Below are 14,876 nucleotides of genomic sequence, written 5' to 3' on the forward strand. Positions count from 1 at the left end.
GACATTTTCCTGTTTAATGATTGGTGCAGAAGCGCCCACGTTATTACAGGCAGTGCCATCTTAAGCAGGTTGTCCTGACCTCCCTCAATGATGGGCTGTGACATGGGAATGTAAGCCAAATAAACCCTTTCCTTACCAAGTCGTGTTTGGTCATGGCGTTTATCACATCAAGAGAGAGCTAACTAAGCTACTTGGAAAGAAGGACCTCAGCTGAGGGCTGGTCCATCAGGTTAGCCTGTGGTCATTTTCTTAATTGCTAATTGATGCGGGAAGGTCCAGTCTACTGCGGGCAGTGCTATCTCTTAGCAGTCGGCCTGGGCTGTGTAAGAAAGGCAGCTAGCTCACTGTGAGCTGGGAGAAAGCCACTAAGAAGTGTTCCTCCATGGTCTCTGCGCTGAGCTCCTGACTTGACTCAGTGATGGGCTGTGATGTGTGTAAGACGGGATAGACTTTCTTCTCTCCAAGTTGATTTTGGCCATGGCGTTTGTTGCAGTAACAAAAACTAGAGTAGGACAAAAAGCATGCTGGAACTTTCTGTATCCTTTTCTCTTTTCAACAGGGTCTTGCTATGTAGCCCAGGATGGCCTCACACTCAGTAACCCTCTCACTTCAGCCTCCAAAGTGCTGGGATTACTAACGGGCCCAGTGTTGTCTGTCCTCTTTGAGTTGTTTGTCTTTTTATATTTTTCTGAGGGAGTAGTTGAATTGTCAAAACAAAAAGAAGCAAACAAATCAATTGTGGTGATGTGAGCTCCTTCTGTGTATTTTCTGGCTGGGTGAAAGAGTGGGAGGAAGGGAGGTTAAAGGTCATGGTTGGAGGGATGTTTCTCTCTCTCTCTCTCTCTCTCTCTCTCTCTCTCTCTCTCTCTCTCTCTCTCTCTCTCTCTCTCTCTCTCTCATTGCTCCATTCAGGAAGAACCATGGATCAAGTAAAGAAAGGTGCCCTGGGATCTGGATGTAATGTCTCTTTGCTCTCCCCAGGACTAAGAGGCTCCTTCAGCACCATGGAGAGTAGCACCCTCAGCCCTCAGCCTTCGCAGACTGATGCCCTGGAGGCCTTTCCCCAGAAGAGCCTGGAGCCTGGGGACATTGCTGTCCTTGTTCTGTACTTCCTCTTTGTCCTGGCTGTTGGATTATGGGTAAGCCAGGAGATGAGGTGAGAGATGGGGCGAAGAGGAACCATCTGGTCAAAACCCCAGAGAAAACCCTATCCCTTTGGGAAAACAAGATACCAGGAGGGGAAGAAATGAACTACAGCAATTAGGATTTAAAATATGTGAAGGCAAGTGATCTCTGTAAGTTCAATTCCAGTCTGGTTTACATTGCAAGTTCCAGACAGTTCATGGATACACAGTGAGACCCTGTCTCAAAAAATTCCCCTGAAGTGTGTGGGATGCCTGGGCTACAAGTCAGCAGTAAGGTACTTGGCTAGAATAGGAAGGTCCTGGAATTTTTTTTTTTAATGCACTGTGTGTTGAATGTGTTGGGCAACAAGTTAATGTGTGTTCACTTATGTTATTTCATGTAATTTGTAAGGAAGAGCTCTTTTAGAAAACTAGTATTTTTCTTACTTTATGTGTGTGTGTGTGTGTGTGTGTGTGTGTGTGTGTGTGTGTGTGTGTGTGTATCCACAGAAATCAGTAGAAGAGTCCAGAAGAGAGTGTGGGGTACCCTAAGCTGGAGTTACAGATGGCTGTTGGGCTATCTGATGTGGGTTCTGGGAACCAACTCTGGTCCTCTGCAAGAACTGTAGGCACTCCTAACCTCTTAGCGATCTCTCCAGCCAAGCCCTCAAGGAAGATATTACATCCATTTTACAGATTAAAAACCCTAGTCTCAAAGAATTTAGATTCTTTAATCTATTACTAAATGATAAGACTTGAAGCTAGAACCGTCGTTTCCTTTACTTTGAAGTCATGCTCTTATTCACACAGACATACATACGTACATACATACATACATACGTACGTACATACATACACACATATGTACATACATACATACGTACATATGTACATACATATATACGTACATACATACATACATACATACGTACATACATACATACATACGTACGTACATACATACGTACATACATACATACGTACATACGTACATACATACATACGTACATACATACATACATACATACATACGTACATACATACATACGTACATACGTACATACGTACATACGTACATACGTACATACGTACATACGTACATACATACGTACATACGTACGTACGTACATACATACGTACATACGTACGTACGTACATACATACGTACATACATACGTACATACATACATACGTACATACATACATACATACGTACATACGTACATACATACATACGTACATACATACATACATACGTACGTACGTACATACATACATACGTACATACGTACATACATACATACGTACATACGTACATACATACATACATACATACATACATACATACATACATACATGCGTACATACATACATACGTACATACATACATACGTACGTACATACGTACATACATACGTACATACATACATACGTACATACATACATACATACATACATACGTACGTACACACGTACATATGTACATACACACACATACATACATACATACATACGTACATACGTACGTACATACATACATACATACGTACATGCATACATACGTACGTACGTACGTACGTACATACATACATACTACAGACATACATACATACGTATGTATATCGTGTGGATATGTATACGTGTATGTATATATATGCATTTCACAGTAATATAGTTATAGTAAAAACTAACAGTAGCTTAATAAATATACATCAAGCCCCACTAGGACCGTTCCCTTCATAGGCAACCACTATAATTAACTTGTGAGCACTGGGCATATTATTCATTAATGCATTGTTCAAGGTTTAAAAGCAAATCAAAATAAAGCAAATGTACTTTGGAGTCAAAGTCTTGCTCTGTAGCCCAATTTGGCTTCAAAATAGTGAGCCTCCTGCTTTAGTTTCTCTAGTGCAATATTGAGCCCAGACAGAGCAAATGTTTGTGTGTATGTGTCTGTCAGAGCAAACATTTGTGTGTGTGTGTGTGTGTGTGTGTGTGTGTGTGTGTGTGTGTGTGAGGGGGGGGCAGACAGAGCAAATGTTAGTGTGCCTGTGTATGTGTATATGTGTGACTGTGTATGTGTGCATATGTGTGACTGTGTGTATATATGTGTGTGACTGTGTGTATATATGTGTGTGACTGTGTGTATATATGTGTGTGACTGTGTGTATTGTAATATGTGTGTGTGTGACTGTGTCTATGTGTGCGTGTTGTGTGTGTATGTATGTGTGTGTTGTAGTGTGTGTGAGACTGTGTGTATTGTAGTATGTATGTCTATGTCTATGTGTGTGTTGTGGTGCATGTGTGTTGCCTTCTTTGCTAAAGAGGAGATAACTGTTGTGCTGTTCTAACCTTGCTTTTCTTCCCATCCCTGTCTCCTAGACATCTTTTGCATCAGTACATAGAAGCATCTTCATTTTCTTAAAAGTTGCAGATGTTCCCTCAGATGCTCCTAGTGTACTTTATGCAAGTGAGGTTGTGCGGAGAGTCATCTGGGCTCTTGTTCTCTCACCTCTGAACACAGCACTGGAACAAGCCGACTCTGCACTCATTATTTTGGGGTACAGCGAATGTAGGACAGGTGTCCCTCAGTAGAGTTGTCAGGTTACAAGATAACGCACATTCGTAATTTGGCAGCTGCCATCAGAATGTCTTCCTTAACCTAGTTTTAGTCTGCACCCTCATCAGTGATGTATGCCAGCCTGCTCACCACCCTCAGGAACGATGTGTTGTTTTCATTCTTGTCAACCTGACCCGGGAAAAGAGTATCTCAGCATTGTTAACATTCACTTATAATGAATGTGTCTGGCCATCCTTCTGTAGGGTATGTTTAAGAACTACTTATGGGGTCTGGCAAGATGGTTCTATGGGTACAGGCACTTGCTGCAAAGTCTGGCAACCTGAGTTTGATCCCCAGAACTCACACAGTGGAAGGAGAGAACTGACTCCTACAAACTGTCTTCTGATGTTCACATATATGCCATGGCAAGCACATGTGCACACTCCTACTCACACACATGTACACACACATGCAAATGAGTAAGATACTAACTTTAACTAAACATTTTTAAATAAAAAAGAAATGCTTGTGGGATAGTTCAGTTGATATTGTTTACCTAGCACGCATGAGGACCTAGTTTTGCTCTCCAGTGTAGCACAAGCCAGGGATGTACAACTACAGTCCCAACACCTGGAAGATGCAAGCAGGAGTTCAAGGTCACCATCAGCTACATAGAGACTTTGAAACCAAGCCGAGAGAGAGAGAGAGAGAGAGAGAGAGAGAGAATGCAAATGAATAATTTTCATTCCTTCCAAATCTCATGTTGAAATTTAATCAGTGTGTAATGCTCTTAAGACGCAGAGGCAGAGGCAGCCCTGTGTGGTGGTGCATGCCTTTAATCCCAGCACTCGGGAAGCAGAGGCAGGTGGATCCCTGTGAGTTCGAGGCCAGCCTGGTCTACAAAGCGACTCCAGGACAGCCAAGGCTACACAGAGAAACCCTGTCTCAAAAAAAGAAAACAAAACAAAACGAGGCAGAGTCTTCAGAAAGTGCTTCTCAGGAGGGTAGGAGCATTAGAAAAGAAATAAGGGTATGCTGGGCAGTCATGGTGCACGCCTTTAATCCCAGCACTTGGGAGGCAGAGGTAGGTGGATCGCTGTGAGTTCAAGGCCAACCTGGTCTACAAAGCGAGTCCAGGACAGCCAAGGCTACACAGAGAAACCCTGTCTCGAAAAAACAAAAGAGCAAAAACAAAAAGAAAAAGGAAAAAAAATAAAAAGAAATGAGCTAGTGCTTATGGAATACCTTATAGAAACAGTTTCTAGAAAACGATAAAATCCATTATGAGCTGCCTTTGGCAAATCACAAGTCTGCAGCTCAGACATCTTGAAGACCATACAGATTATCCTAAGGACGTGAAACAAGGACTGGCAGGACTGCACAGGCCCAAGACAGTGTCTGCTTTAAAGATATTCATGTCAAAGTTTCAGTCAAACAAAATGAACCGCTGTCCAAATGTGGCCCTGCAGTTTGCAGCCTCTGCCCTCTTTGGGTGACTGAGTGCTGGCTTTCTCCTCATCCAGCCCTCCTCTTCTTTGCAGTCTACGGTGAGGACCAAAAGAGACACAGTGAAAGGCTACTTCCTGGCTGGAGGCGACATGGCGTGGTGGCCAGTAAGTGATCTCTGGTCAATTTATCTCTTCTCAGGCTGGGGTGGAGTTCTGTGGTAGATGTTTGCCTATCGTGTGTGCAAGGCTCGTCTTCCCACCTCTCTCTCTCTCTCTGTCTCTCTCTGTCTCTCTCTCTCTCTCTCTGTCTCTCTCTCTCTCTCTCTCTCTGTCTCTCTCTTCTCTCTCTCTCTCTCTCTCCTCTCTCTCTCTCTCTGTCTCTGTCTGTCCTGCTGTCTGTCTCTCTCTCCTCTCTCTTCTCTCTCTGCTCTCTCTCTCTCCTCTCTGCTCTCCTCTCTCCTCGTCTGTCCCTCTCTGTCCTCTCTCCTCTCCTCTCTCTTGTCTGTCTGTCTCCTCTCTCTCTCTCTCTCGTCTTGTCCTCCTTTCCTCGTCTCTCCTCCTCTTCTGCTCCTCTCCTCTTTCTCCTCTCTCTCTCCTCTCTCTCTCTCTCTCTCTCTCCTCCTCTCTCTCCTCTCTCTCTTTCTGTCTCTCTCTCTCTCTCTCTCTCTCTCTCTCTGTCTCTCCTCTTGTCGTCTGTCTGTTCCTGTCTGTCTGTTCTGTCCTCCTCCCTCTTCTGTCGCTCCCTCCTCTCTCTCTCTCTCCTCTCTCTCTCTCCTCTCTCTCTCTGCTGCCTGTCTCTCTCCTCTCTCTCTCCTGTCTTCTCTGTCTGTCTCCTCTCTCTCTCTCTCTCCTCTCTCTCTCTCCTCTCTCTGTCTCTGTCTCTGTCTGTCTGTCTGTCTCTCTCTCTTTCTGTCTCTCTCTGTCTCTCTCCTCTCTCTCTCTGTCTCTCTCCTCTCTCTCTCTGTCTCTGTCTGTCTGTCTGTCTGTCTGTCTGTCTGTCTGTCTCTCTCTCTCTCTCTCTCTCTCTCTCTCTCTCTCTCTCTCTCTCTCTCTCCAGGGTTTCTCGCTGGAGCTTTGACTGTCCTGGACTCACTTTGTAGAGCAGGCTGGCCTCGAACTCACAGAGATCCGCCTGCCTCCGCCTCCCTGAATGCTGGGCTTACAGGTGTGAGCGCCCGGCTTATCTTCAAGTTCTGACATTGTTTCTGTCCATGTTGTCTTCAAGCTGGAGTGAAAACAAGAGAAAGCTTTGCTCTAGTCTAATTTATTTACACAAAAAGAATCTGTCAGCTCACCCACAGGACAGTTTTTAATATTACTATGACCTGATGACCTGGTTTCTCGAACTATCTATTAGTCTAGCATCTGTCATGAGTCTATCGATCAACACATATATATTTATCCATCCATCTATCCATCAATCCATCCATTATCTGTCATTATCTGCTTTAGCTCCTCACCTTCTGTAAGATCTCCACAGCCAAACACTTTCAACTTCATAGCAACAGGATGGAAAACACTGCTCCAGACTGTTCATCCTCTCCAGGTCCAGGCCAGCACGGGAAGAGCATCTGCCTCCCTGGCAGCATCCCTGGGAAACATTTCATCTCTGACTGAACCTCAGGCTTATCACTGTAGCAGCCACATAGCTAAAGTAGACTGCTACTCTGCCTGGGCTCAAGCCTGGCTGTCACGCTCAACACCTGACCCGACAAGTACATGCTGAGCTCCTAAAGTCTGAATGAAAATTGAAGGCTAGGGCTGGAGAGATGGCTCAGAGGTTTCAAGCCCTGGATGCTCTTGCAAAGGTCCTGAGTTCAATTCCCAGCAACCACATGGTAGCTCACAACCATCTATAATGAGATCTGGTGTCTTCTTCTGGCCTGCAGGTAAAACACTGTATACATAATAATAAATAAATACATCTTTAAAAAGAAACAAAGAAAGGAAGGAAGAAAAAGAAAAAGAAAATTGAAGGCTATTCCTGGGGCCAAGTAGACTGGATGTTGAAGGCACAGATAACAGACACAACAGTTCAATTAGCTATTCCTTTTTCAGTGGATCTATACACACACGCACACACACACACACACAACACACACACACACACACAGACATACACACACTTTGCTGAGTTGGAAGCAGAGCTTGTTTGTGTCATGAAGTATTTACTTGTCACCCTGTCCACCATGATGCTACAGACAGTTGCTCAGGCTGTACACTGCACACATATGGCTGCAGGATAGAATGGTCCCACGCTCTCTACTTCCCCTCCTGCCTTGATCCCTCTGAAGAGTGGTCAGAGCTGGGCGTAGGGACACTTTCCCAGGACCCCTATCCATCTCCCTACAGGTCGGTGCGTCCTTGTTTGCCAGCAATGTTGGAAGTGGACACTTCATTGGCCTGGCAGGGTCTGGCGCTGCTGTGGGCATTTCTGTTGCCGCCTATGAACTTAATGTGAGTTTTGCCATGATATAGCCAGTTCTCCTTTGCTCTGCAGTAGACCCTGAGGGAGGCGTGGGAACACGGCATGTTGAAAGGAAAATGGCCTTTTTAGCCAAGCAAATAGGAGGCTTCAAAGGTGCTCTTGGACAACAACATTTGTGGCTCTTTGTATCTGCTTGGTGGGGACCCATGGTACCACAACTCCCCCAAAAATCAAGAGGGCAAGGGGTCAGGATGCCTCCTTGTATGTGTAGAAAGCGGCAGGCAGCAGGTGACAAGGCATAGCTGTGTATTTTAGGCATCGGTTGGCCATCCCTGAAATAAATGCTCAGTATTCTGTGCCCTTCACTCCCCTGGAGACACGGCGATGCAGCATGCACACTCTTCTCCACGGCAGGCACCTCACAGAAACTAGCCTCTTCTGGGGGTGCCTGTGTCGTTCCTAGTCACAGATATTTTCAAAGTGCCCACACTGTGCCAGGCACAGACTTAAGTATGTCACCCACACTCTCACACAGTAGGAGTCCCCTACAGGCTAGAGCCAGGTGGTCTCATCATTCTTGCTCATAAGCTGTGTTACCTTGGTCGAGTTACTTGACTTTTCTGGGCCATGTAGCCTTGGTGTGAGGGTTAATTGAACTCCTGGCTGTGAATGGTACGGAGGGGTGAATGGCACGGACTGACTGCTCACTCAGTCCCTTTCGCCTGATCCTCCTGACGCAATCTAGTGAGGTCCTCTTACCTCTAGTTCATAAGGGAGGAAGGGTGGCTCTTGAGACCTATAGAAACGCTCACAGAATCCTCAGCTCCCACCGCTGCAGGGGGGAAAGAAGGGAACACAGAACTGACCAAAGAGGACAACGTGGTGTTTAGGAGACAGAAAAGATGTCTCTGAGTCTTTTATTTCCTCTTTCTTACTTAATCCCCTTCTGTCTGCCCCCCCCCCGCCCTTTTTTGGTTTGTTTCGGGTTTTTGTTTTGCGTTCTGAGGGCTCATACTGGTCTCAAATTCCTTGGCTCAAATGAGTTTCCCATCTCAGCCTCCAGGAAGCTGGGACTTCAGGGACTCTTCCCTGCACAATGAGTCTCTGGTCATTTTAAAAATGGAAATATAAAGGCCAGGGACAGCAAACGGCTCAGCACTGGAGGGAGTAACTCAGGGCTGGGGTGGCCCGGGGATGGCTCCATCACGCAGGCAGAGTGGCTCTGACTGGCTGTGCTTCCTGGGCAGGGCTTGTTCTCTGTGCTGATGCTGGCCTGGATCTTCCTTCCAATCTACATCGCTGGTCAGGTGAGTGTGAAGGGGGGTGGGCAACATAGTGCGGGCCTACCCTCGGGAAGGCAAGCTCACATCGCCCCTCCCCCACTCATGGGAGCGACTCCTGATCCTGGAACTAACCGGTCTGTCGCCTGTGGGCTTTCAGTTTGTCCTACTGGGCTGTGAGGGACGATGGCGCTAATGACACCTTCTAACATGTTATGTTGAGACAGGGCCTTGCTCAGGCTAGCCTCCCACTCATAATCCTCCTGCCTCAGCTCCTGAGTACTGGGACTGTAGGTAGGTTCCTCTATTCCTGGTTTATATAAGTCTTGATTCCCAGAAATACGTGCTGAGCAGGAGAGTGTCCTGTGAGCAGAGCCACCAGGCTTATCTTAAATTCACATGGTGCTGCCAAACTTTCTTCCAGAGCAGATTCAGTTCCCACCGTACCCCCATAGTGTTTGGAAGCTGAAGCTGCCCACTGCTCAGCCCTTGCCAACACTTGGTATGGCCTGATGTTGAACTTTTTTTTTTTAACAACTGAGTTTTAATTTATTTTTTATTTAATTTTTAATTTCATGTTCATTGGTGTGAGGGTGTCAGAATCTCTGGAACTTGAATTACAGACAGTTGTAAGTGCCATGTGGGTGCTGAGATTTGAACCCGGGTCCTTTGGAAGAGCAGACAGTGCTCTTAACCACTGAGCCATCTCTCCAGCCCCTGATGTACCTCACTGGAGATCTGTGGGAACACTCTGACCTTCAGGGGACAGTCTAGGCCCAGACCGTAGGAACAAACTGCTCCTTTGAAGATGACACTCAAGTGTTTAGAAAGCTATAGCTAAACACTACGAGGTTGAGCTCTTGGAGAAGACGAGGGTGGCAAGACCACAGTCTATTCCTTTTCTTCTCTTTTGCTTCCTAGCAGTGAAGTGAGCACTTTTGCTGGGTCATGGGCTCCCACCCTGGTGCCAACAAATGTCTAAAGGGACAGGGACAACACATTAAGGACAAAACCATGAGCCCAGATTCAACTGAGCCTTCATGCGCTGATCACCTTGGGGGAAGGAAAGCCATCATAGTCGGCTAGGACTTCTGCCCATGTTTATGTTATTAAGATGTATCACTTGTCTTACTGCTTTATAAATTCTGGAATTTACGAATTCAGTTCTGGAAATAACCTGTTGGGGAACTTGGGAGTTATAATTATCTTTTCTATTCAGAGGCTTGTCTCTTTTGGGGTGTGTGTGTGTGTGTGTGTGTGTGTGTGTGTGTGTGTGTGTGTGTGTGTGTGTGTGTTCGTTCCTAGCCAGGCGTCAGGGCGCACGCCTTTAATCCCAGCACTCGGGGAGGCAGAGGCAGGTGGATCACTGTGAGTTCGAGGCCAGCTGGTCTTCAACGCAAGTCCAGGACAGCCAGGGCTACACAGAGAGACCCTGTCTTGAAAAAACAGGAGGGTTGCCAATGAGTTTGAGACAAGCCTAGGCCACATGAGTTCCAGGGCAGCCTGGGCTATAGAGTAAGACCTCCTCTCAGGTAATAACAACAAAAACCTTTACCTACTCTGAGGTCATAAAGCTATTTCTCTGTATACTATCTTCTAGAACTCCCCCATTAGCTGTTATCCACTGAGAATTTATTATTTACTTATTATTTGTGTGTGCATATATGTCTGGGCACACATTTGTGTGTGGGTGTACACGCATGCTTATGCACATGCATGTCCAGGCCGGAGTTCAGCCTTGGTTGTTGTGCCTCAGGAGCAATACCTTATGTTTTAAAGGAGGAACTCTCACTGGAACTGAGGCTCACCAGTTCGACTAGGGTGACTGGCTAGGATTTTCTGTCTCTGCCTCCTCAGCACTGAGGTTTCTAAGTGTGCTGTCACACCCAGTTGTTGTTGTTGTTTTAACATGGGTTCTGGGCATCAAATACTGGCCTTCTTACTAGCACAGCAAGTATAGGCTGGGCACCTCCCCATCCCTTAGATGTCAGTGTATATTTACCATCTCAGAAGACAGCATCAAATACTCCCCATCTTTACAGACTAGCTTTGCTTATGAACATGGAGACTGAGCCATAGCCCTCAGGTGCCCACCAAGCAGCCATAGTGTTCTTCTGTCACTTCCTCCATGCATTCATCTAGCGAAGAGCTAGAGCAGGGCATTTATTTCACAGGAGTAGTGAGGAGGGTTCCTATGGGCATGGATGAGGGGCACACTGGATCTGATCTGGGGAGAGGACACAGTTTCTGGGGTCCCCTCCAAAGCCTCCACCATCAAGAGAGAAAGAGTGTGTGTGACATAATACAATGCCACTCTCAGCCAGGGACCTGAGAGCTGGAGGGGTACTCTCTAAGGCTGGTTGCCTTTTGTTCAATTTATCTTGTTTTAGTTAGCGTTTGGGACAGTCTCTTGGGTATGCGGCCCAAGCTGACCTTGCATCTGTGATCTTCCTGCCAGGATTATGGGTGTGTGCCACCACATCTGGCTGCTGTATTTATTTCTTCTGCCTATTCATCGTGTACCAACAAGAGGGATGGTCCCTGTTTGGTCCCCGGGGCCTTCCTCACTGAGTCCAGCTGTGGTTTGAGTCTGTAGTTGGAGGAGTATTGTCTGGGTTCTCTGACTCAATGGCTATTTCCTGAATGGCCCAGACTTTAGAACAAGGAATACCTTTGAGATAGGAAGGGTTTTTTTTTTTTTTTTTTGTGTGTGTGTGTGTGTGTAGTGTGCTAATGAAGCTAACTCCTTTGTCTCCTCCATCCTCCTCCTCCTCTTTTTCTTCTTCTTCCTCCTCCTCCTCTTCTTTCGTTTTTCTCCTCCTCTCCTGCTTTTTAATAACTAGAAACTTCATGTTGATAGAAGCTGTAGTTTTCCTAGATTGACCCCAGGGTCAAATGCTAGTCAAAGCAGCAGCCAATGAAAGGAGTCTAGCTCAGCAACCAAGCCCAGATAGCAGTTGCCTGTCATCCACAGATTAGATAACGGTTGCCCAGCGTGTATGTTTTGGCACACTTTCATCGGAATGGCCTGGAGCACCCACTGTACTCTCTGATTAGGTCTCAATCCTACAGTGAATGAGGTTTGCCTCAGCCTCTTCTTGCATCATTTCTGGTAGTGTCAGATCTCAGTATATTTCTGGAAACTTCCTGCTGAGCTAACTTTGCAGCAAATAAGAGGACTCAGGCAGGGCACCCATGAGAGTCAGCATCCCAACTTGCCTTTTGAGGAGAAGAGGTGGATAACAAAGCTTTGTTTGCCCTATTAAAATATCGATTGCTACATTTATTTTGCCAATATTTTAATAGGAAAAATTCAGCAACGCGTCAACATTTAACTCATTTCACCCGGAACACTCCTGTTATCTAGAACATTCAATCAGGTTCTACTACTATGTACCAGTTTAACTTTTCTGAGACAGGTTTTCACCAGGTATCCTAGGCTGGCTTCAAACTCATAATCCCCCTGCCTCTGTCTCCCAAAATGCTGGGATCACCGCAAGGACTTGTTACTCTTGAAGCAAGTCTGGCCACTCAGCCCACGTTCGTCATTTTTCGTCACCGAGGCATAATACCTGAGATAAACAAGGGGAGGAGCTTATTTTCACATCTCCAAAGGGTTTGGTATCTTGTCACCAGGCTCCGTTGCTTTAGGCCCACAGCAAGGCAGAAACATGGAGAGGAACCCATGGTGAGGAAGGCTGCTCACTTCATGGTGCCAGGGAGCAGAGAGTCAGAAAGGGGCTGGTGACAGCACCCATCCCTCAAGGAAGGTCTGCAGTGATCTACTTTCTCCAGCCAGGCCAGCTTCCTAGCTCTCACTACCTCCCAACAATGTCAGCAAGTTATGAATCCATCAACAGATCAGTCCATGAATAGGTCAAAGCACTCGCGATCCAATCACTTCTCTGCCTGGATCCATCAACTGGGGACCAGGCCCCCCACATGTGAATTTTTGGAAGATGCTGTGAGTCCAAATGATAACACAGCCTCCCCAAATGTAGCAGTGTACTCCACAATTGTCACTGTCCTTCCCATCTGACACCTGGGACATTGTGGAAGAAAGTCTATTGGTCTCAGGTCCCAGAGTGACTGACAGAACATTCTACACTCTTCAAACACTACAGCCCAAATCATGGTTCTCAGCATCATGACCCAGTCCTTGGAGCATCTTACATGCTAGTGACAGCTTCTGCCTCAGACTCCTATCCCAGACATCTGGGAGCCATCAGAAGTCAGTGCCTCTTGGATGAAGATGCTCTCTGTTCACCTTCTCTCAAGTCTACACATTCTGTTCCCAGAATTCCTTGCTTCTCTTTGGAGGATGAGCAGATGGGATTCCTGCAATGGTTTCAGTGTTGGTTGTGGGGATATCTATTCTGTGCCATGGAGTGAAACTCCTCTTTGCATTTGCCTTTCAGGAATTTTCTTTTATTTAACAGGGTCTTACTGTATAACCTTAGACTCCTAATCCTCCAGCCTCCGCCTCCTGAATGCTGGGATTATAAGCATAAGCCACCTTGCTTGGTGGATTTTTCCCCTTAATTTTTGAAGTGAGTATTATTTTGCTCTTAACTGGCATGTGACCAGTGTGCATGTTATGTTTTGCACTGTGAGACACACTCATCTCACCAGGGGTCAGAGGGCAAAGTCTCCTGTGCAGCTTGGATGCCCTTAGCTCTTCAGCCACCTTATCTCTTGTTCCTCTCTCTTATTCTTTGACAGTCTCACGCATGCATACAACATGTTAGGATCATATAACACATTCCCTCCTCCAATTCCCCAGCCTGGATCGCTGCAATGTGTCCCTTACAACTGGACTCTGTCACTGTCCCCTCCTCCTTATACCCTGCTGTGCCCAGTTAGTGCCACCCATCTGCTCATGGATGGCTTGTCTCTGGCCCCATGAGCAGCTCTCAGCCATAGGGAGTTGCTAAAAGAGAACGGATGAGCTCTGTATTGCTCTATTGTTCCTATATTCATTTTTTGGGGGGGTTCCCTAAAGTTTGGGACTGCTTTTTCCAATAGTAGTAATTTAAAGTTTCATTTCCAAGGGCTGGAGTGTAGCTCAGGGGTAGAACATTTACCTAACACGCAAGAGGCCCAGAATTCAATTTCCATTAAAAAAAAAAAAGTTATTTAAGTAAAATGGTAAGTTCACTTAAATAGAAAAAAATAAGTTAAAGAAATCCAGCCGACAGCTAAACTAGGATGGAGACCACTCTGCCTCGTGTTTAGAAACAGAGAACAGTAGTCTGGGGTGGGGAAGTGCTCAGCCAGGGAAGGTGCTTGTGGCCAAGCCTGACAACCTGAGTTTGATCCGCAGACCCACATGGCAGAAGGACAGAGTCAACTCCTGAAAGCTGTCCTCTGACTTCCACACTTGTGTTGTGGCATGCACTCAGTTACACACACACACACATGCACACATGTGCGCGCACACACTCGTGCACGTGCAAGCCCACACACCACAATAGTTAGGTGCGCAGCCCTGTCTAGACCCCACTGTCTCCACACAGTCCCTCCCCACGTCTTCTCCCTCCCTGTGTTTCCCATGGAGAAGCCCCAAGAGATGCTCTGTGCTTCTGGGTCTGGTGGGGATGGAGGAGGTGGGCAGAGCTGGTGGCCAGGCTGAGGAGGCACATGCCCAGTGTCAGCTGGCTGCAACAAGCCGTTTCAACCCCCAGGTAACCACCATGCCTGAATACCTGAGGAGGCGCTTCGGGGGCAGCAGGATCTCCATCACCCTGGCGGTGCTCTACCTGTTCATCTATATCTTCACCAAGATCTCGGTAAGGCAGACGCACGGCCTGACCGTACTCCTGCAGCATGGCGAGACGATAACTGTAGTGCGTTTTGAGGAGTTTTCCTCCACATCGGCTTTGCCGCCTCTGGGGCAGGTTTGATGTAAGAGAGAGGCAGAGGGAAGGAGGTAGAAGTAGAGGCAAAAGGAGCACGTAGAAATGAGAGTGGTCAGATCTCAGTCAGATACACTGGGGATTGCCTGGGCCTGCCTCACCCTGGCCTTCGGATGGGCTG

The 14,876-nt window shown here is 46.6% G+C and overlaps 1 protein-coding gene across 1 annotated transcript in view; it reads left to right on the forward strand.

Annotated features, from left to right (window-relative positions):
* The first annotated feature begins 985 nt into the window (after nt 1-985).
* Nucleotides 986-14,876, forward strand: part of Slc5a11 (solute carrier family 5 member 11) — a 40,053-nt gene continuing 26,162 nt past the window's right edge. Inside the window, exons 1-5 of the mRNA XM_051145191.1 lie at nt 986-1,139; nt 5,226-5,297; nt 7,485-7,589; nt 8,808-8,867; nt 14,525-14,629. Coding sequence (XP_051001148.1) covers nt 1,005-1,139; nt 5,226-5,297; nt 7,485-7,589; nt 8,808-8,867; nt 14,525-14,629 — 477 coding nt within the window. The 5' untranslated portion in view covers nt 986-1,004. The remainder of the gene's footprint in view (nt 1,140-5,225; nt 5,298-7,484; nt 7,590-8,807; nt 8,868-14,524; nt 14,630-14,876) is intronic.

Source organism: Acomys russatus, chromosome 5, assembly GCF_903995435.1.
Source record: "Acomys russatus chromosome 5, mAcoRus1.1, whole genome shotgun sequence".
Classification (NCBI taxonomy): Eukaryota; Metazoa; Chordata; class Mammalia; order Rodentia; family Muridae; genus Acomys; species Acomys russatus.